Source organism: Lithobates pipiens, unplaced genomic scaffold (assembly GCF_037356315.1).
Source record: "Lithobates pipiens isolate NorthernLeopardFrog02 unplaced genomic scaffold, aLitPip1_a1.2 Scaffold_13, whole genome shotgun sequence".
Lineage (NCBI taxonomy): Eukaryota > Metazoa > Chordata > Amphibia > Anura > Ranidae > Lithobates > Lithobates pipiens.
The window spans coordinates 234,676,170-234,699,456 of record NW_027507718.1 but is presented as its reverse complement, the minus strand read 5'-3'; the positions used below and the strand labels follow the sequence as shown (position 1 = coordinate 234,699,456).

The 23,287-nt window shown below is 43.2% G+C and overlaps 1 protein-coding gene across 4 annotated transcripts in view; it reads left to right on the top strand.

Moving 5' to 3' along the window:
* The window catches only part of SHROOM3 (shroom family member 3), a 530,439-nt gene that overhangs the window by 487,111 nt on the left and 20,041 nt on the right, over positions 1-23,287 (top strand). For all 4 annotated transcript variants that reach the window (XM_077476349.1, XM_077476350.1, XM_077476351.1 and 1 more), the window contains 2 exons: positions 7,423-8,292; positions 16,041-16,550. In XM_077476349.1, coding sequence (XP_077332475.1) covers positions 7,423-8,292; positions 16,041-16,550 — 1,380 coding nt within the window. The remainder of the gene's footprint in view (positions 1-7,422; positions 8,293-16,040; positions 16,551-23,287) is intronic.

Genomic DNA, 23,287 nt, shown 5'->3' with positions numbered 1-23,287 from the left:
AATTGCAAAGTATTTAGGAAAATGTAGTTGTTCTATGGTATTTAGAGAAATGTAGCTGTCCCTAGATTCTGCAATCCCTAGTTTGGACCCGAACCGCAAATCCTATAAAGTCTATGGTACCTGAAGAACAATCAAAAGGACCCATTTTGAAGGCTTATATGCAAGTTATTGGCCATAAAAAGGGTAAGGGGGCCCAGCTACTGCCCAGAGGGACATGTATCAATGTAAAAAGTTTTTTTTTAAAAGATTGTTTTTGCAAGAGCAGTGATTTCATTGATACGTAACCATCTCAATACACGGCACTTACCCCTTTCCTGCCCAGGCCATTTTTCAGCTTTCAGCGTTGTCACACTTTGAATGACAATTGCGCGGTCATGTTGCTCTGTAACTGTGTGAAATTGTTATAATTTTCTTCACACAAATAGAGCATTGTTTTGGTGCTATAGTAAAACCTTGATTTGAGAGTAACTTGGTTTGAGAGCGTTTTGCAAGACACACAACATTTTTTAATACATTTTGACTTGATATACAAGCGATGTCTTCATATACAAGTAGTGTCATTTCACAACGGAGTATAAAAGAGAAGAGAGGGACCTTTGATTAAAAGAGGCACATCTAAGTATGCAGGCATCTGGGGTAAAGATGTCCACATAGACCATCCTCGGCAACCGCCATTGATGTCATCTCTTCCACACTGTGCTCCACGAGCACTTCAAGCCTCACTTTCAGATTGTTCTACTGCAGGGTAGTCTTCCCGGTCATGATTGCAGATGAACAGCGGTGAGAGCTGGCAGTGCCGGAGATGGTCTATGTGGACAGCTTTACCCTGGATGCCTGCATACTTAGACGTGCCTCTTTTAATCAACCATGTGAGTTGCTAAATGTTTAACATTCATTAAATGTAACCATATTGCTACACTTAGAGGTGCCTCTCTTCTCTTTTACACTCTGTAATGGATTTGTGGATGGACATTTTATGGTTACACCACCTATCATATTGCTATAACCTTTTTTATATGGACTATAAACTGAAGGACTTATGAATAAATGGTTGTGGAATGAATCATTTGAGTTTCCATTATTTCTTATGGGAAAATTTGCTTTAATATAAGAGTGCTTTGAGATTACAAACATGTTTCTGGAACGAATTTTGCTCGCAATCCAAGGTTTTACTGTATTTAATCACTCCTGGGTTTTTTATTTTTTATTTAAAAAAAAAAGACCAAAACTTTTGAAAAAAAAAAAGTTTTTCTTAGTTTCTGTCAGTAAATTTTGTAAATGAGTAATTTTTCTCCTTCACTGATGGGCGCTGATGATTTGGCACTAATAGACTGCAGTGATGGGCACTGATGAGGTGTCACTTATGGGCACTGATGATGCGGCACTTATGGGCACTGATTAGGTGGCCCTGATGAGGAGGCACAAATATGCCACATGTATGGGCACTGATACGTGGTACTGATATGTGGCACTGATGAGCACTGATGGGTGGCACTGAGCACAGATAGGTAGTACTGAGGGGCACAGATAGGCAGCACTGGTGGGCACAGATAGACAGCACTGGAGGGCACAGATAGGTGGCATGGATAGGTGGCACTGATGGGCATTGATGGGTGGCATTGATGGGCATCAGGGATGAGTATTGATGGGCAGCAGTGATGGGCATTGATGGGCAGCACTGATAGCCAGCACTGACTGGCATCAATAATGGCCATTGATTGCTTGTGGGCACTGATTGCTGGCACTTGTGGGCACAGATTGGTGTCAATTGTGGGCACTGGTTGGCACTGATTGCTGGCAGTGGTGGGCAATCTTTGCTGGCACCGGTGGGCACTTAATTGTAATCAGGGTACTGATAATCAGTGCCCTGATTACATACCTAGCTGTCCCCTGTGAGGAGATGATCGGCTCTCCTCTCCTCACACGCTGTCAGTGTGAGGTCGGGAGCACCAATTACCGGCATCTCTGTGTTTACATGTCATTGGCTGTGATTGGACAAGGCCGATCTCCATGACTCGCCGCACTGCGCGCCCCCAGGGGCCCGCATGGGAAGTTGTTCTGGGAAGCCAAAATCAACTGATGTCCAGCAGCAAGTGAACAATATAAATTAAAAAATACTTTAAATATAGTGGCTGGGGGGGGGGGGTCCCCTTAGTCTGCCTGTAAAGTAGTGCACCTGTACCATGTATAGAACCTGCTGCAGCAAAACTGACATTTATAAAGAAAAAAAACGAGATTTAAATTTTCGGCAATACAATACCGGCTACATTGTAATACAATACCGGCTACATTGTAATACAATACCATTTCCGGCAATACAAAAAATTAACAAGGGGGCCCCCAGATCCTACAAAATTTGATTTTAAAGGGGGGTAATTCTTTTCCATACCCACCGTATCTGTGTTGGAATACCTGCATGGGTTTCATACATGACATTTAAACTGCCTCAGAATAAGGACAGCAATTTTGATGCTAGGAGATGTTACAAGTTCATGTTAGTTAAAATGCACAGTTTGGATGGCTTGATCTAGGTAATGCATACCTCCTAACTCTTAAACTTTACAAAGAAGAATACCATGGAAAAACTCCACGCACCAAAGCCTAATGTGGGCATATAATGTGAGTATATAATGTAGGTCTAAAATGGATATCATTTAAATAATATAAAACACCCTAGTTTGAAAGGGATCTTAAGGTTTGTTTGTGTTAATGCAGAAGTGCAGGGAGAGATAAGTCAGTCCCATAATCAGCAGGGCCAGAACATGACATTTCAACTATTGTTGTGGGTGAAGTAGAGAAGCCAGGATTGTCCTGCAACCTGTGATTACAGAAATGCCAGCAGCATGATTTACGCATTGTGTAGCTGGAAAATCCTGTGGTCCACCAGAGCACCGAATATGGGTCGAAAGGTAGGACAGTCCCAAAGAATCCAGGATTGTTGCTAGGTATGCAAATGAGCCACCACATCTTTACAAATTTGGTTCTCAAAGTTCTAATGAGGTGAAAACTCATGTTAACTCTGATACATAAACCAGATGCATTTCTAACATATCAGACCTTACTTTAAAATAAACAATCTGTATGTGGTGATAATTTCTGCTATGATTTATGACTGGTAAGTTATTAAATGAGGAGAAAGATGTAGCGTTGGGTTGAAAGGCAGGACAGTCCCAAAGAATCCGGGATTGTTGCTAGGTATGCAAATGAGCCACCACATCTTTGCAAATTTGGTTCTCGAAGTTCTAATGAGGTGGAAACTCATGTTAACTCTGATACATAAACCAGATGCATTTCTAACATACTGTATCAGACCTTACTTTCCAATAAACAATCTGTATGTGGTGACAATTTCTGCTATGATTTATGACTGGTAAGTTATTAAATGAGGAGAAAGATGTAGCAAATAATCCACATGCTATGTTTGGGTATCAGATATCTGATCACCTGATCTTTAAAGATCATAATTAACCACTTTCAGACCGGACCATTTTGCTGGTAAATGACCAGAGGTCTTTTTACACTTTGGCACTGCGCTGCTTTAACTGGTAATTGCGCGGTCATGCAATGTTGTACCCAAACAAAATTTGCGTCCTTTTCTTCCCACAAATAGAGCTTTCTTTTGATGGTATTTGATTGCCTCTGCGATTTTTATTTTTTGCGATATAAACGTAAAAAGACCGCAAATTTTGAAAAAAAATGATATTTTCTACTTTTTGTTATTAGAAAAATCCAATAAACTCAATTTTAGTCATACATTTAGGCCAAAATGTATTCAGCCACATGTCTTTGGTAAAAAAAAAGTCAATAATTGTATATTTATTGGTTTGCGCAAAAGTTGTCACATCTACAAACTAAGGTACGTTTTCTGGAATTTACGCAGCTTTTAGTTTACGACTGCCTATCTCATTTCTTGAGGTGCTAAAATGACAGGGCAGTACAAAACCCCCCCAAATGACCCCATTTTGGAAAGTAGACCCCCTAAGGAAATTGATAAGAGGCATGTTGAGCCCATTGAATATTTTATTTTTTTGCCTCAAGCGATTGAATAATGACAAAAAAAAAATATTTTTTTTTTTTTACACAAAGTTGTCACTAAATGATATATTGCTCACACATGCTATGGGCGTATGTGAAATGACACCCCAAAATAAATTCTGCTGCTTCTCCTGAGTACGGGGATACCACATATGTGGGACTTTTTGGGAGCCTAGCCGCGTACAGGGCCCCGAAAACCAAGCACCGCCTTCAGGCTTTCTAAGGGCGTAAATTTTTGATTTCACGCCTCACTACCTATTACAGTTTTGAAGGCCATAAAATGCCAAGATGGCACAAAACCCCCACAAATGACCCCATTTTAGAAAGTAGACACCCCAAGCTATTTGCTGAGAGGCATGTTGAGTCCATGGAATATTTTATATTTTGCCACAAGTTGCGGGAAAATTACAAACTTTTTTTTTTTTTTTTTTTTTCACAAAGTTGTCACTAAATGATATATTGCTCATGCATGCCATGGGCATATGTGAAATGACACCCCAAAATAAATTCTGCTGCTTCTCCTGAGTACGGGGATACCACATATGTGGGACTTTTTGGGAGCCTAGCCGCGTACGGGGCCCCGAAAACCAAGCACCGCCTTCAGGCTTTCTAAGGGCGTAATTTTTTGAGTTCACTTCTCACTACCTATTACAGTTTTGAAGGCCATAAAATGCCAAGATGGCACAAAACCCCCACAAATGACCCCATTTTAGAAAGTAGACACCCCAAGCTATTTGCTGAGAGGCATGTTGAGTCCATGGAATATTTTATATTTTGCCACAAGTTGCGGGAAAATTACAAACTTTTTTTTTTTTTCACAAAGTTGTCACTAAATGATATATTGCTCACGCATGCCATGGGCATATGTGAAATGACACCCCAAAATAAATTCTGCTGCTTCTCCTGAGTACGGGGATACCACATATGTGGGACTTTTTGGGAGCCTAGCCGCGTACGGGGCCCCAAAAACCAAGCACCGCCTTCAGGCTTTCTAAGGGCGTTACAGTTTTGAAGGCCATAAAATGCCAAGATGGCACAAACCCCCCCCCCCCCCAAATGACCCCATTTTAGAAAGTAGACACCCCTAAATTTAGGGGTACACTAGTGAGACTAGGTAATAAATGGCGGGTGCCCTGAAACTATAAAAAAATAACTAACCAACCAGCGTCACCTGTAACAGTTATATGGTGATCACTGGTGAAAGGGTTAACTAGGGGGCAATCAGGGGGCTTTATGCGGTAGTATATGGGGGTCCCTGGCGCTATAAAAAGCTGCGGCGAACCTAAATACCTACCTGCCTAACTAGCGTCACCTGTGACACTAATACAGCGATCAGAAAAACGATCGCTTATTAGGCTGGGTTCACACTGGAGCGATGCGGGAACGCCACGAATGCGCGGCGGGTTCCCGCATCGCATGCCTCCCGGCGGCAGTTCACACTGCCCTATGCGAACTGCTGGGAGTGTCAGTGAAATGTTAATGACACCCCCAGATCAGTTTGCATATCGCAGTGCGATCTGCAAACTTGGATCGCATGGTGTGAACACCCATGCGATCCGATTCTGCTGCGGACCAAAAAAAGGGTCCCGTGCGAGTTTGCGGCGGGTGCGGCGGGTGCGACACGAATTCAGCCATACTATCTGTATAGCTGAACTCGAATCGCACAGAGATCGGATGTGATTTGCACTGCAGTGCGGTGCGAATCACATCCGTTCTCATAAACCGCTGCAATGTGAACCCAGCCTTAGTGACACTGGCGACGGGGGGTGATCACGGGGTTAAACCTTTATTGGGGGGGTTAGGGGGGTACCTTAGAACTAAAGGGGGCTAACCCTAACTGCCCTAACAGTTATTAGTCACAAATGACACCTGCCGGGTGATCAGGGGGTTAAACCTTTATTAGGTAATAAATGGCGGGTGCCCTGAAACTATAAAAAAATAACTAACCAACCAGCGTCACCTGTAACAGTTATATGGTGATCACTGGTGAAAGGGTTAACTAGGGGGCAATCAGGGGGCTTTATGCGGTAGTATATGGGGGTCCCTAGCGCTATAAAAAGCTGCGGCGAACCTAAATACCTACCTGCCTAACTAGCGTCACCTGTGACACTAATACGGCGATCAGAAAAATGATCGCTTATTAGGCTGGGTTCACACTGGAGCGATGCGGAAACGCCGCGAATCCGCGGCGGGTTCCCGCATCGCATGCCTCCCGGCGGCAGTTCACACTGCCCTATGCGAACTGCTGGGAGTGTCAGTGAAATGTTACTGACACCCCCAGATCAGTTCGCATATCGCAGTGCGATCTGCAAACTCGGATCGCATGGTGTGAACACCCATGCGATCCGATTCTGCTGCGGGCCAAAAAAAGGGTCCCGTGCGAATTTGCGGCGGGTGCGGCGGGTGTGGCGGGTGCGGCGGGTGCGGCGAATGGCTGAACTCGAATCGCACAGAGATCGGATGTGATTTGCACTGCAGTGCGGTGCGAATCACATTCGTTCTCATAAACCGCTGCAATGTGAACCCAGCCTTAGTGACACTGGCGACGGGGGGTGATCACGGGGTTAAACCTTTATTGGGGGGGTTAGGGGGGTACATTAGAACTAAAGGGGGCTAACCCTAACTGCCCTAACAGTTATTACAGTCACAAATGACACCAATGCAAAAAAAAAAAAAAAATAAAAAAAAATGACATTGGTGTCACTGTGACTGGGGGGCAGGGGTAATTGGGGGGGTGATCGGGGGGTAAAGGGGGGGTGTGAGTGTGCCTGGCATGTTCTACTGTGTGTGGGATGTGTTGGTGCAACTCACTGATCCCCTCTCCTCCGTGTCGGAACGAAAAATACCGACACGGAGGAGAGAATACATCACTTCCTCTCCTGTGTTTACATTACAGGAGAGGAAGTGATGTCACCGGGGATTTCCATTCGTCGGGAGCGATCGCGAGGGGGTGGCCATGAATGAATGGCCGTCCCCTCATCCGGGATCGCTCCCGAACGAAAACCGACCGCCGCAGGCACCGGGCGGGGGCCCGATCGGGCCCCCGACCCGCGGGAGGCAAAGGACGTACATGTATGTGCTTATGCCTGCCCGTGCCATTCTGTGGCTAAATAAGTGGTTAAAATAGTAAGGGCCTGTGGTTGATGTCCTTCACCACCAATCAAATTCAAGTTGACATTTTACAATTAGGGGTTAGAAAATAAAAGCAGGCATCTGGCAATCTACTTTGGCAAAATAAAAGCTGACAGATTCCTTTCATCATGTTTCCATGCTTTCTCGTTGTATTTTATCTATTCAAAATAATACAGAACATTTTACCTTGAGCATCCCCTGATCACAGACCTGTTTATTTTACTTTTTTTCTGATTTCTCTGTGTCCATATTTAGCTCCTCTAGAAGCAAAACTGAAGATCATCCAGAAACAGCACCATCTGAAACAGCATTTCAACCACATTCTAACCGCCATTCTTCCGCTAACATAGAGAGGATGGCTCCTCCATCAAACAGTATTGTGGATCAGAGCAGTGTGAAAATTCAGAGACACATGAGAGCCCAGAGTCTTACACAGGGCCCTGCCCAGCACAGTAATCTCCATAGCACAAGACTGGCTACCTTACCTTCGCCCAGTAACTTAAGTCCCACTAAAACTATACAAGATTCACCCACCCAGAGGACACAAGATACTGATGAAGATTATCTGTATGCTGAAAACAGAACTTCTAAAATTTCGCCAATTGAAGCAAAAAGTAAAAGTGACGTGGATTTAAGTTTCAATAGTAATAACTCAAAAAATCACAACCGTAACAAACAAAATACAAAGTCTACTCCACCACAGAGGCCTCCACCCCCAAAGGTCAAGGGCTTAAATTCAACAAAAGAAGCCAACATTTCACAAAACAGCACCGCATTTGGGCAGAAGATTCCCACTAATTGGAAAAACAATACAATGTGGAGCAGCAGCTCATCAGAGTCTGAAACTCCCTCACACCATGGAAAAATATCACTCCGTATATCTGAGTCTGGTCTCCAGTTATCTCCTCTGGTTGGGAATGATGATGTGGAAGATGAAGTATTTGTTAAGGACCAAGAGTTGGGAACATCCCCTAAAATTCATTTTGTTCCTCCATCTCCACCTCCATTCCCTCCTCCAACTCTGGAAGATGCCATTTTAAAGGAAAAGGAAGAGAAAATCCATACTTTGCTGGCTACTCCCCCCAAGCATTATGAAGGAAATGTGAGGAAAGACTGGAAAGAAATGTAAGTTTTAGCTGCAAAGTATGTTATGCAGTACAAGATAAGTGCTGAATGTGATTAGTTGAGAGTATTAGCTGGCTTCTCCCTCTTAGCTTAAAAACTTGCGCTATAAAAATAAAACAGAAACAGAAGAGTGGAAAGCTGCCCATATATCAGTAGAATATCTTTCGAATGCTTGCACAGAAAATTTGGAAAAAACACTCTTTAAGGCATTTTTTCTTGCTTCCTTGAGTCAACTAATTTTGTTCAAAAGACCTTATAATTTCATCCATACTTGCTGCTTGAATGGAATCTAAGATGTATAAAACATTTTTCTTTTGTTTCTAGAATACGCACATTATAATATGCATGATTTTTCCTGTACAAAAACCATATTCACAGTCCGTTTTGCTCATTCAAAAAAACATCCATCCTGGTCCTTTGAGTTTTCTCATAACTATGGTTAAAAATGAAAGTTGACTTGACCCTACTAGCAATTAGAAAATTGAATGTTCAAAAACTGAGACTGAAATTCTACTGGTATACGGACTTAGACATGCAAAAAAGAGAAATGTTCTGTATGTACGAAAAATGTACATATTGTCAAAGGACAGTTGCAATTAGTTTATGTCTCTGTCTTCTCTGTCTTGCATTTCTGTCTGCTTTCACTGTGGTCAGGGAATATACTATTCATGAGAAAACAAATATTCCGTATGTACAATATTCCATTGCCTATACTTAAAGAGGAAGTAAACTCTGATGAGTTTACTTCCTCTTTCATTCCCTGCAAAGGCAAAGCATAATGGACTACTATGCATCGCATAGTAGTCCATTATGTGTCACTTACCTGACACAGGAGCCAGCAAAGTCACCGCTGTCCCCTGTAGCCCGGCACATCCATGTTCTCGTGGGGTCTCGCAGCTCCGCTGCTGTCATTCGGCGAAGCCGTCACTCCCACGCATGCGCACGGGAGCCGACACGTGCGGCAGCTCCGTCGTTGGAAATGCCGCGCTCAGTGCGCCTGCGCGCCGCTGTCTACGGCGCATGCGCCGTAGACAGCTGTGCCTGTATTTGGGCAAATATCTCCTAAACCGTATAGGTTTAGGAGATATTTCTTTGACCTACAGGTAAGCCTTAATCTAGGCTTACCTGTAGGTCAAAGTGTGTTGTAAGGGTTTACAACCACTTTAAGGTTTTTAACCATTTAAGGGCAGGCTTATTTTTCAAACTTGTTGTTTAAAAAAGTTAAAATCTGTTTTTTTTTTTGCTAGAAAATTACTTAGAACCCCCAAACATTATAGAATAGAGAATAAAATGGTGTACAGTATCTCACAAAAGTGAGTACACCCTCACATTTTTGTAAATATTTTATTATATTTTTTTCATGTGACAACACTGAAGAAATTATACTTTGCTACAATGTAAAGTAGTGAGTGTACAGCGTGTACAGCTTGTATAACAGTGTAAATTTGCTGTCCCCTCAAAATAACTCAACACATAGCCATTAATGTCTAAATTGCTGGCAACAAAAGTGAGTACACCCCTAAGTGAAAATGTCCAAATTGGGCCCAAAGTTTCAATATTTTGTGTGGCCACCATTATTGTCCAGCCCTGCCTTAACCCTCTTGGGCATGGAATTCACCAGAGCTTCACAGGTTGCCACTGGAGTCCTCTTCCACTCCATAATGACATCACAGAGCTGGTGGATGTTAGAGACCTTGTGCTCCTCCACCTTCCATTTGAGGATGCCCCACAGATTCTCAATTGATTTCTCAATAGGGTTTAGGTCTGGAGACATGCTTGGCCAGTCCATCACCTTTACCCTCAGCTGCTTTAGCAAGGCAGTAGTTGTCTTGGAGGTGTGTTTTGGGTCGTCATCATGTTGAGATACTGCCCTGCGGCCCAGTCTCCGAAGGGAGGGGATCATGCTCTGTTTCAGTATGTCACATGTTGGCATTCATTGTTCCCTCAATGAACTGTAGCTCCCCAGTGTTGGCAGCACTCATGCAGTCCCAGACCATGACACTCCCACCACTATGCTTGACTGTAGGCAAGACACACTTGTCTTTATACTCCTCACCTGGTTGCTGCCACACACACTTGACAGCATCTGAACCAAATAAGTTTATCTTGGTCTCATCAGACCACAGGACATGGTTCCAGTAATCCATGTCCTTAGTCTGCTTGTCTTCAGTAAATTGTTTGCGGGCTTTCTTGTGCATCATCTATAGAAGAGGCTTCCTTCTGGGATGTCAGCCATGCAGACCACTTTGATTCAGTGTGCGGCGTATGGTCTGAGCACTGACAGGCTGACCCCCCACCCCTTCAACCTCTGCAGCAATGCTGGCAGCACTCATACGTCTTTTCCCCAAAGACAACCTCTGGATATGATGCTGAACACGTGCACTCAACTTCTTTGATCGACCATGGCGAGGCCTGTTCTGAGTGGAACCTATGCTATTAAACCGCTGTATGGTCTTGGCCACCGTGCTGCAGCTCAGTTTCAGGGTCTTGGCAATCTTCTTATAGCCTAGGCCATCTTTATGTAGAGCAAGGATTCTTTTTTTCAGATCCTGAAAAAGGATCCAATTTGGATATTTTCACTTGGGGTGTACTCACTTTTGTTGCCAGCTATTTAGACATTAATGGCTGTATGTTGAGTTATTTTGAGGGGACAGAAAATTTACACTGTTATACAAGCTGTACACTCACTACTTTACATTGTAGCAAAGTGTAATTTCTTCAGTGCTGTCACATGAAAAGATATAATAAAATATTTAAAAAAATGTGAGGGGTATACTCACTTTTGTGAGATACTGTATGTAGTGATCTTTCTTCACTGCACTGTTTGATCAGTGTGCACAGAAACAAGAAGCAGGAAAAGAATCTAATCGCATATGATACTATACCACTAGATGGCACCCTCTGACACAAAGAATCCCTGTGTGTGTGTGTATACATATATATATATATATATATATATATATATACATATATACTGTACACTGTATATACAATATATTACCACAAGTATTGGGATGCCTGCCTTTACACGCACATAAAGTTTAATGGCATCCCAGTCTTAGTCTGTAGGGTTCAATATTGAGTTGGCCCACCCTTTGCAGCTAAAACAGCTTCAACTCTTCTGAAAAGACTATCCACAAGGTTTAGTAGTGTGTTATGGGAATGTTTGACTATTCTTCCAGAAGCACATTTCTGAGATCAGGCACTGATTGTGGTCGAGAAGGCTTGTTCGCAGTCTCTGCTCAGACCAGTCAAGTTCCCCCACCCCAAACTCGCTCATCCTTGTCTTTATGGACCTTGTTTGTGCACTGGTCCAAATCATTTGGTGGAGGGGGATTATGGTGTGGGGTTGTTTTTCAGGGGTTTAGCTTCTTAGCTTCCAGTGAAGGGAACTCCTAAGTCGTCAGCATACCAAGACATTTTGGACAATTTCATGCTCCCAACTTTGTAGGAACAGTTTGGGGATGGCCCCTTCCTGTTCCGACATGACTGTGCACCAGTGCACAAAGCAAGGACAATTGAGATAAAGTTTTGAATATGGTACAGATATTCCCTCTGTACTCCATGCTGCATGTTAAAATCTGTTTGAAAAATCCAAACATTACTACGTAGGTCAGTAAAATTATATATTTTTAAAATAAATTTTCTTTTTATGACATGCTTTTGCTTTAATCTTTCCTAACTTTTTTTTGATACCTTTCAGCCCATGCACACTTCTGTGCTTTAAAGGAGAAATATGGGTTTGGCTTTTTCCCCATATTCATAGTTATCTAGGTGGATGGAGCATCGGTCTGATGCTGTATCTGTCCCCCGGTGTCTCTGCACTGAGAACCCAGCGATCGAAACATTGCCGATGGCTTGGTTCTCTCAGCTCCCCGAGAGAAGAGCTGCTGACAGTCAATCAGCAGGTCTCCTGCTCTGCTCCTCCACACTCATTAGAGTGATGAGTTGTTGAGGATCGGCTGGCTGTCTCAGCGGCTTGCTGAAAGGCTGAGAGGCTGAGGCTGCCATCAGTCCAGACACCAGACTGGACTTCTCCTTTAAGTACAGTTTCATTTGTTGCATTCTTTGTTCATGCATTTCAGTCATTTTTACCATTTTATCACTTTAAGAATACATTTACAAGGAGAAGAATTCTACCTCACCTTTCTTGTTTCTTTTAATGTGAATATATTGCTTCTCAAAGATCCTTAACAATCACAAGAAATACTGTAGAGTTAGTTTCAGGCCTTTTCTAACAGCTTTGTTCACGCCATATACATACCGCCCCAACTTTTTGAGATGGGAATGAGGGACATCTACAGGGAGAATTAAACAAAAAAAATATTAGTTTAACCCAGTGCTTTTAGAATTCGAATGAAAGGTTTAGCACTGGGAAAACCTTTTTGAAAGATAAATAGATTGTGAGTGCATTTTATATACAACTATATAGATCAGACCAAAATGAGAGACAAACGAGGAGGAAAAAGGGACAGAGGAACTGTGTTCCAAATCAGGGACAATCCCTCGAAGTCAGGGACAGTTGAGAGCCAGGAGCTATGTATATACATGGGCAGTGCTCAGCAGGCTTGCCCAATGCAGTCCCAATACATAAACAGGGCATTTTGCCTTAACCTCTTCCTACCGGCTATACGCATATATGCAACCTCTCAATGGGTGGGTTTTAACACTGAGAGGCCGCATAAATGCGGCCCTATGTACACATCTTTCTATCCTAAGAGCTCACACCGTAAGAGACTGTTAGGTGCTGGAAAGCTGATTGAAATGCCTGCCTCCATTTCCCCAGCATTTAGAACATCTTAAAGGGTGGGGAGGTCCCGGCAGAAAGGGGTTAAAGCAGATTTTCACCTAAAAGAGGAAGTTACACATTAAATCCTCCACCCCCTATATATATTTTTTTTTTCTTTTCGGAAGGGGGAGCAGGTACCCAGTTTTGTCAGGTACCCGCTTTTACTTCCACTTGGATCGCCTAGGTCATGGGTGCTGCTTAACTTGCAGCCCTCCAGCTGTTCCAGAACTACAAGTCCCATAAGGCATTGCAAGGCTGACAGTTAAAAGCATGACTCCCAAGGGCAGAGGCATGATGGAACTTGTAGTTCTGCAATAGCTGGAGGGCCACGTGTTGAGCACCCATGACCTAAGCATAAAATCAGCAGCTACAGGATTTGTAATTCATTTTTTTTATCCAACCACTTTAAGTCCTGTGAGTTCAGTTGTGTGCTAAAAATATTGGACATGCACTGCTTTTTTCAGCACAGCATGTTGTTTGTGACACACTCTACCACATGCTGTGATAAAGATAAATTAAATGCCAAAAGGAAGTAAAGAGCGTGATGCATCATTTGCGGTGCATTAGCATTGTTCCCTTTACAACTCACACCATTGGCCAGTATTGTGATTGAGCCCTTAGTAACACCTGCTGGTTGCTTAAATTAGAGGACTGGCAGTCCGTCAAGGTTCTCTTCTCATAGAAGAAAATTGAGCTAAGTGTTGTAAACTTTGAAAAGTAATTTCTTCAAAATGTTTATAAGTACAGAGGTGAATGAGGGCTTATTCTAAAGTGATTCTACTGCTTGTTCAGAATATATACATATTTTAGTGTGAACAATCTGGACAATAGTTCACTTTAAAGGACAACTATCATGATCTCTGGATCCACTGTGGGTATAGAATTGGGTATATGGGATTGTATGATATTATTATACATTTTTTTGTGGTTGAACTGGATGGACTTGTGTCTTTTTTCAACCTGACTATGTAACTATGAGTAATAATATATTTATAGAATATGTAATATGGTAGTTTTAAAGCTACTTCTTACAAACTTTTTAGCAGAGAAGGTGACAACTAATGGTCTTCACTATGTGGACAGTAGAGGGCGCTATTTAAAAACTTGAAAGCAGGAGGAGACCTTTATGAACAGTCTGGCTGTTTATAAGTGATAAACATTCATGATAGGCATTTTATGAGTCACCATACTTCACACCATGTGGGATCACTAACACTTTTATGCCATGCAGTTGTGAAACACTACAAAGTCAGAATTCAGGCTTTGTTCAGCTCTCAGATCAGCCAGCAGAAGCGCCGACTGGTCGCTTGGGTCTCCCAGTGGGACAGAAGAGCCTGACAAAGATGCGATGGGAGGGGGAGAAGGTCCCCTCTCACGTCTTGTAAAAGCAATCCAGCGGCTAGTTAGCCACTAAAATTGCTTTTACAAGAGAGCCGACCGCTGGCTGAAAAGAATGGTAGCATGATGATGCCTGCAGCTGCAGGCACCATCCTGGTATAACCACCTGAAGACCAGCTGCATACAGGTAAATTGCTGGTCAGCTTAGTGAAATAGTTATTTAAGAGTTGAAGTGTATGTTTAGGCATTACCAATGTTTACTCCCAAATTCTGCTCTGCTCTCCCCCTCTAGATAAGATCCCTGCATTGTATATCATTTTTTACCTTGTTGCCATAGCCAGAGACAACTTTTATTACTTCATGCAATGTCATCATCAAGCTTGTAAAAGTCCTGCAGAGACAGATGCTGGGAGTTCAGTTCCTATTAAAGTACAGTATATGTGAACCCTCACTTTGTAAAACAACATATTCAGTTTAAAATAGCAATGCAATGCAAAACATATATATTTGGGAGACAGAGTAGCTACGCTACCCTATGGTGGAAATAAGTGCTACTATGCCTAGTGTGGCCAGTTTGAAATAACAAAGCAGGGGAAGAAATACAAAGAGAATGTGATACTTTTTAAATACAAGTACATGGCATCACCTACACATATCAGAAACATGCAATGCTGGGGTAACATACACTTTAATGTAGGACCTCTTACCCCAGAGCTATGTATCCCAAGAGCCCTTTTGCTCCGCACAGTGTATGGGCTGGCTGTTTGGAGTCAAGGCAGCAGTATGGATTTTGCTAGGAAATAATCAATGTATGCATTTAGATTGGGGTGTAGGTGAAGTTCTGGTGTCCAACAGACAGGGCTGAAAATTCTGGTTGGAAATTCTGTGTAGAAAAAGCACTAAGTTGTCAGACCAAACAGGAAGTTAGGATCTCACTGAATATCTTGCAGATTAAGAGATATTTTTCTATAAATGCAGTATTTTTAAAGGGAAGAAATCTGTAGAAATCGTTGGAGAGAAGAATTAAAATGTTTTTTTCTTTTTTGGCCTGACGTACACTTTAAAGAAGTATGGCCAAAGCTTTTTTGACCATACTTCTACTATGGATCACAAGAGTGCAGTTCATCCTGCACTCCTGTGAACTGTTTTCAGCTGACAGCGGGCTAAAAGCCACTGTCGCCTTATGTCATTCAGACAGTCCATGCTCAGGAAAGATCCCATCCATATGGTCGGGATCCACCCATATGCCTGGCCTGGCACCTGTGCCAAGAGCCTGAACCAGCCGTTCCCGTACCCTCCACAACCAGCACTCCAGTGAGTACTGGAAAGGAGAGCAGAGAGTGGTGACTGATACTGACAGTCATGGCTCTCTGCTCAGAGTGAAGGGGGAGAACTGAGCGATCAACAGTGTTTGATCGCTCAGTTCTCACTACAGAGCCGTTGGGGACAGATGCAGTATTGAATTGATGCTACATCCACCTAGGTGATTATAATTCTTTGCTTTCTTTTTTAATATCAAACTTGATGATGAACTTAAGTCTTCAAATGAATTCATAAGAGCATGCTTTATTTTCACAGAATCTCATAACTTTGTCTTTGTTTACTCCTCTTCTAATGGCAGATATCCCAAAACTGTGGAGAGCACAGAAAAAATAGATACTACTACAGAAAAGAGTGTATTGAGCCTGCCAACTGCTCTTGCACTTATAAAAGATAGTGAACTTCCTCAGGCTAGTGCCTCTTCTTCATCAGAGATACCTCAGTCCACAGAAAGTTCAACGAAAATCGGTCAGAGCTCCCAAGACCTCCCTCCTACTCAAGATGACGAAACCTCCAATGTCGTGCTTAAACCTTCAGAAAGCACTGTCCCAGAATACAAACCCACCTATTACCATATCAGCACAATTATAATGTCTCCTGAGGATGTCAAGTCTCAGGAGTTGGCCAAGGAGATTGTAGTAGAGGACAAGTCCCTGGCTGACATTTTGGATCCAGAGTGTAAGATGAAAACAACTATGGATTTGATGGGGGAGCTGTTTATGAGAAGCCCCAGTGCTTTAAGAGAGAGAAGCAAAAGCCAGATCAAAGACAAGATAAAGTCAGATGATTTGTCATCAGCACACAATGGAAAGTAAGTGTTTTTACCAAGATATTCTTATACTCGTCTCTTTCTACAGATTTGTAAATTTTTATTTCACTTTTCTTTGGCAGGTAAAGAACTTCCTATATATGTATTCCTGCATGTTAACCATTAGCATGGAGTTCTACTTTAAAGGCATAGTTCACCTTTACTAAAAAAACTGCCTATGCAAGGGGTGTTGGTAGATAAAAACAAACGGTGCAGCTTTGACCACGGTTGCTATAGGTGTAGGCAATTTACATACCACATGAATCCTGACTGGAAAACTCCTCGGACGTTGCCAAGGATATTGTTAAGGGATGCATACCTTCACCATCATCGGAGTGAGCTTTCTCTGATTCAAACCCCTCCCATGTGCTTTCCTTCTCTTGATGCAGTAACTTTTGATTCAGTGTTTGAGAGCTCGCTCCTGTGATGGTGAAGGTGTACAGTAACAGCTAGATGTCTCTTAGCAACAGCCTTGGCAATGTCCTAGGAGTTTTCCAGTCAGACTTCAAGAGGTATGCAAATGGCCTTCACCTATAGCAAGGGCATTATCTAACTTTGGTCAAAGATGTACAGACGGCCCTTATATGTATAGACAGTTTTTTGGTATAGGTGAACCCATAACCTATGAGCAGTCATTTAATTTTCACAGTATTAAATGCATGTGTAGCACAGTTTATATTTCATGTGATATTTGCATGTAATGAAAATGTAATACAAAGGTTTAATGCTTATTTCTTCAACATGCAAAGGCACAGTTACGGTTTACAGTATATTCATTAGTAGTGTATTGTGTCATATTAGCCATGGATAGTAGTAGGAAAGGAAAAGGAAAGGATGATATCTTTTGTGTGGGTACCTGAATAGATTTTGAGGTGCAAGCTTTTGAAAACACTTATCTGCCTTCTTCAAGAAATTCACACAGATAACTTAAAGAGGTTCTAAAACCTCAAGGTTTTTGTACCTTAATAAAGTGGATGTAAACCCCATTCATGAAATCTGACCTGGGCACATACATCTGTAGTGTTTACTTATCTCTCTCCAAAGCCCTAATTCCCGTATCTTTCTGCTGCTCTGTTCCTCTGTTATCAGCATGATCATTTCTAAAAAGTTCTCTGACACAGGAGATAAAAGCATCTGGAAATTTGTGTCAGGTAGCAAACTAAAGCCCCATACACACTATCAGGTTTTCTGCTGATTTTTGTCTTCAGATTTACCAAAACCATGTAGTGCAAGGGCCTGCCTGATTGCATACAAATTGAAACTCCTAAGGTTTGACTTCATATTATATGGTTTTGGTAAATCTGAAGAAAAAAATCAGCAGAAAATCTGATAGTGTGTATGAAGCTTTTGAGACAGATAAGCAGAGAGCTGGTCTATTCATACTTCAGCTCTGCAAGTTTCTTTGTTCCTCTGCCTATGTGGAGGTCGAGGAGTGTGCCTTTCCTCCAATCAGCTCACACACAGTGTATGCTCAGACTCCCCTCCCACTGATGAAACAGGAAGAAAACTTTCTAACATGATGAGCACTTTCTAAAGAGTCTAGAAAGCTGAAGACAGCAGATATAGATGTAAAATTTACGCAGGGAGATTTTTTTAATCTCTGTGTATCATCTGAGGCTGTTCACTTCACTGGGTATATGTGAGGGTTTACATCCACATTAATGCATTCCTAATGCCTTCGTAAATGCAGCCCAGCCCCCCCCCCCCCTTGTTCTTACCTGAGCCCGATCTGATCTAGCAAAAAGCACAAGAGCAGATTGTCCTCATTGGGCAGATTGATAGCAGAGGCAGCCATTGGCTCCCGCTACACAATCAAATGCTGTGACGAGGGAGCGGAGGGTGGGCTTATGTTTGTACAATGCTGTACCCAAACAAAATTTGTGTCCTCTTTTTGCCACAAATAGAGCTTTCTTATGGTGGTATTTGATCACCTCTGCGGTTTTTATTTTTTGCACTCTAAACAAAAAAAGAATAACAATTAAAAAAAATTTTTTTTTCTACTTTTTGTTATAATAAATATCTCCCAAATTTTTTTTTTTAAAAACACATTTCTTCACCAGTTTAAGTCAATATATATTCTTCTACATATTTGCGTATATTTATTGGTTTGCTCAAAAGTTATAGCGTCTACAATCTATGGGAATTATTTTTGGCATTTTTATTATTATTATTTTATTTTTACTAGTAATGGGGGTGATCTGCAATTTTTAGCGGTACTGGGACATTGCTGCTGACAGATCAGACACTTTGGACAAATTTTTGGGACCAATAACAGTTATACAGCGATCAGTGCTATAACAATGCACTGATTACTGTGTAAATGTCACTGGCAGGGAAGGGGTTAAAACTGGGGGCGAGCAAGGGTTTAACTGTGTTCCCTAGTTAGTGTTTCTAACTGTATGTCAAGGACTGACTGGGGGAGGAGACATATCGTTGTTCCTACTTAGTAGGAGCAAACAATATGTCTCCTCTCCCCTGACAGAACAGGGACTTATGTGTTTACACACACAAATCCCTGTTCATGCTCTCATTCATGCGATCACGGGCAATGCACATTGGGTCCCCCTGCCATGCAGCAGGTGTGTAGGTGCACACTGTTCCTAAAGGGTACGACGTACCCATACGGGGTTTCGCCCAGCTGAGTCATTTTGCCAATGTATATCAGCTTGAACCGGTTGGCAACTGATTAAAAAACTAAGGTAATACTGTATGTCCCTATTAAAGCCATGGGGGGTTGATTTACTAAGATTTCAGCATGCAAAATCAGGTGAAGCGGTGCATTGTAGCCAATCAGCTTCTAACTTCAGCTAGTTCAGTTAACCTCTCCCCACCGGCCGCACGTATATATGTGGATTCTCGGAGGGTGGGCTTTAAAGCCAAGAGTCTGCATATATGCAGCCCTATATAAACACAAAACTGTGCTGAGAGTGCGCTCCCAGCATAGTCAACGGTGGACAACAGAAATCTCCGGATGCATATTTGCCATCAGGAGCTTTTCCAATCATGTGACTGCTGTGACAGCTATTCACAGCAGTCACATGACCCGAATGCCTGCCTCTGCCTCTCAGCATCTTGAAGTTCTTAACCCCTTCAATACAGGGTACTTATGCGCCCTTCCTGCCAAGACCAATTTTCCGCTTTCAGTGCTCTCACACTTTGAATGACAATTAATCAGTCATGCAACACTGTACCCAAACAACATTTTTATCATTTTTTTCACACAAATAGAGCATTCTTTTAATCACCACTGGGTTTTAAATTTTTTGCGATATAAGTAAAAAAACAGGGAACGTTTTTAAAAGTTTCTATTATAACATTTTGCAAATAAGTAATTTTTGTTCACGTAGCACCGGTACTCCTAATGAGTATGTCTGTAAATGTATTTTTTTCCCAAAACTATAGTTAAGTTTTGGGGTTGATTGTTCTAAATTATGCTTTGGCATCAGTTTGGCTGGACTGTATTAAGGTTCGGCCTGGTCATAGGTAGAGTTCGCACCTGTGAGAGGCATTAGAACGCAGTCTGGTTGGACGAATTGGGTACCAATCTCTCTCTCGGAGCCAATCAGTGGGCGCATTTGTTCCGCTGGTATTGCGGGAGAGGGTACTTAAGGTGCTGTCTCCGTGGTCCTGGTCCTCCTGACCAGCCCCCAGGGGCCCTCATGGCCTGGGGTGCAGATCCATCCGTTTCCGAGCCTCGGAACTGGCTAGTTCGAGGCGCAGTAACTGGAAGGAGGATTCTAAGGTGTTCCGGTGCCGTCTCGGGTTTGAAGAGGCCCAGCAACTCTACATGCAACCAGGGGAGGACTCTTCAGTAAGAGAGCCACGCACGAGGCTGGCTGCTCAGTAAGAGCCTGGAAGCTGAGCTGCCATGGACATTGATTGAATCCACATTTCTTACGGTATCGCCGGACCGGCTGCAAGATTCTGGTACAGTAAGAAAAGTTCCTACCTCTATCCTTACAACTAAGTTTTTCAACCAAATCTGTGTGAGAGACTTTGCTTGTTGGCTGCTAAATCCAAGGTCAAGGATTTATCCAACAGTTAAAGAATCCAGTTGCAAGTGGCTATTCCTCATCAGCTTTGTGACCCTCAATATTATGGTCAGGTCTGAAGAAATGTTCTGTCATGGGAAGGTCAATTCTTTAATGCCGCGTACACACGACCGGACTTTTCAACATCAACAGTCCGACAGAACAATTCCGGCAGACCCTTCGATCGCGTGTGGGCTGCAGCGGACTTTTGATTTGCAAAAGTCTGACAGACTTTAGAAATGGAACATGTTTAAAAATTTTCCGCCAGAACTCCGCCAGACCCAGTTCCTACCGAGAAATCCGCTCGTGTGTATGCTAGTCCGACGGACAAAAACCGACGCTAGGGCAGCTATTGGCTACTGGCTATGAACTTCCTTATTCTAGTCCGGTCGTACGTCATCACGTTCGAATCCGTCGGACTTTGGTGTGATTGTGTGTGGCCAAGTTCGTTCATTCAGAAAGTCCGTCAGAACTCTGTCAGAACTCCATCAGAACTCCGTTGAAAGTCTGTCGGACCTAGTCCCTCGAAAAGTCCGGTCGTGTGTACGCGGCATTAGTCTTTTTCTTTACATGACTTAAAGAGGTTGTAAAGGTAAATGTTTTTTCACCTTAATGCATTCTATGCATTAAGGTGAAAAAACATCTGACAGTCACGGCGCCCCCAGCCCCCCCGTTTTACTTACCTCACCCCTCAAAAGTCCTGCGCTCGTCCCCCGACGTCCTTTCCACCGTTCAGCCTGGCCACTGATTGGCTGGAGTGGATGGATGGAAAGCAGCGCAGCCATTGGCTCGCGCTGCTGTCAATCACATCCACTGACGCGGAGCACTGGGGGGACGGGGCCGTGTGATACAGCGAGCGGCTATAGCTGCCGGCTGTATCACGGGAGCGTGCCTGCAGATGCTTCTCACCATGCGAGGGAGCTCGCATGAACATGAGAAGCACCTGCGGGAGGAAGCCGACACAGCCGCCGAGGGACCCCAGAAGAGCAGGTTCGGGGCCACTCTGTGCAAAACGAGCTGCACAGTGGAGGTAAGTATAACATGTTTGTTATTTAAAAAAAAAAATTCTATTTACAATCCCTTTAAGTCTCTATTTAACCACTTCCCGACCAGCGCACGACGATGTACGTCGACAGAATGGCACGGGCAGGCATATTGGCGTACATGTACGTCCAATATTCAATGCCGCCCTGCCATCGGGGGCGCGCTGCCGGCGGCGCGCTCCCGCGCTGGTAGGGACCCCCGTGAGTCCGGTCGCGGGACCCGCGGACTCGATCGCCGCGGGCATCCCCGCGATCGTCTCACGGAGCGGCCGAATGGAGGAAATGCTGTATAAACAACATTTTTCCATTCTGCCTAGCAACTAGTGACGCTGATCTCTGCTCCATGTGATTGGAGCAGAGATCAGTGTACACTAAATGAAAGCCCAACCCCCCCACAGTTAGTAACACACCCCTAGGAACACTTAACCCCTACACTGCCACCCACTGGTTAACCCCTTCACTGCCAGTGTCATTTACACAGGAATCACTGCATTTATATAGCAGTGATTACTGTATAAATGACAATGGTCCCAAAAATGTGTCAAAAATGTCCGATGGGTCCCCGACAATGTCGCAGTCACAATAAAAATCGCAGATCGCCGCCATTACTAGTAAAAAAAAAAATAATAAAAAATTATTAATAAAAATGCTATAAAACTATCCCTATTTTGTAAACGCTATAACTTTTGCGCAAACCAATCAATAATCGCTTATTGCGATTTTTTTTACCAAAAATATGTAGAAGAATACGTATCGGCCTAAATTGAGGGAAAAAAATGTTTTTTTATATATTTTTGGAGGATATTTATTATAACAAAAAGTAAAAAATAATGCATTTTTTTCAAAATTGTCGCTCTATTTTTGTTTATAGCGCAAAAAATAAAAACCGCAGGGGTGATCAAATACCACCAAAAGAAAGCTCTATTTGTGGGAAAAAAAGGACGTCAATTTTGTTTGGGAGCCACGTCGCACGACCGCACAATTGTCAGTTAAAGCGACGCAGTGCCGAATCGCAAAAAGTGGTCTGGTCTTTGACCAGCAAATTGGTCCGGTCTGAAAGTGGTTAAAACAGTCTTATCTCACAGTAATAGTTAAAGCAAAGTTTCACCCAAAAGATGAACTTCCGCTTATATGCTTTTACATTTGGCACCTGTCAGGGGGGAATAGGGAACCTGTTTCTGACAGGTCCCCTCCCCCACTTTCGGAGACGGGCTGAGGCCCGATTTCCCAGAAGTGCGGCCACCCTCCTCCTTCCCCCACCGTTGGCCCACTTCGAAAGCGCGGCACACTTCATGCATGCGCAGTAGGGAACCAGGAGTGAAGCTGAAACTCTTCACTGCCTGGTTCCCTTACCAGTAATGGCGGTGGCAGCACCCGGGAGTCAATTGGAAGATCGGCTGGGGTGCCGACATCGTGGGCTCCCTGGACAGGTAAGTGCCCTATATTAAAAGTCAGCAGCTACAGTATTTGTAGCTGCTGACTTTTTTTTCACCCAGGCTGGACCTCCTCTTTAACTTCATGGTCAAGATGGAAAGAGTTAGGCTAGGTTCACACTTGTGCAGGTGGCTGCCGTTGCGGGACTGTACCCGCAACCACCCAGAGATAAAAATGCACTGCTGCTCAAGAGAGGCATGGGGTACCATCAATCCTAATGGCACCCCACGCA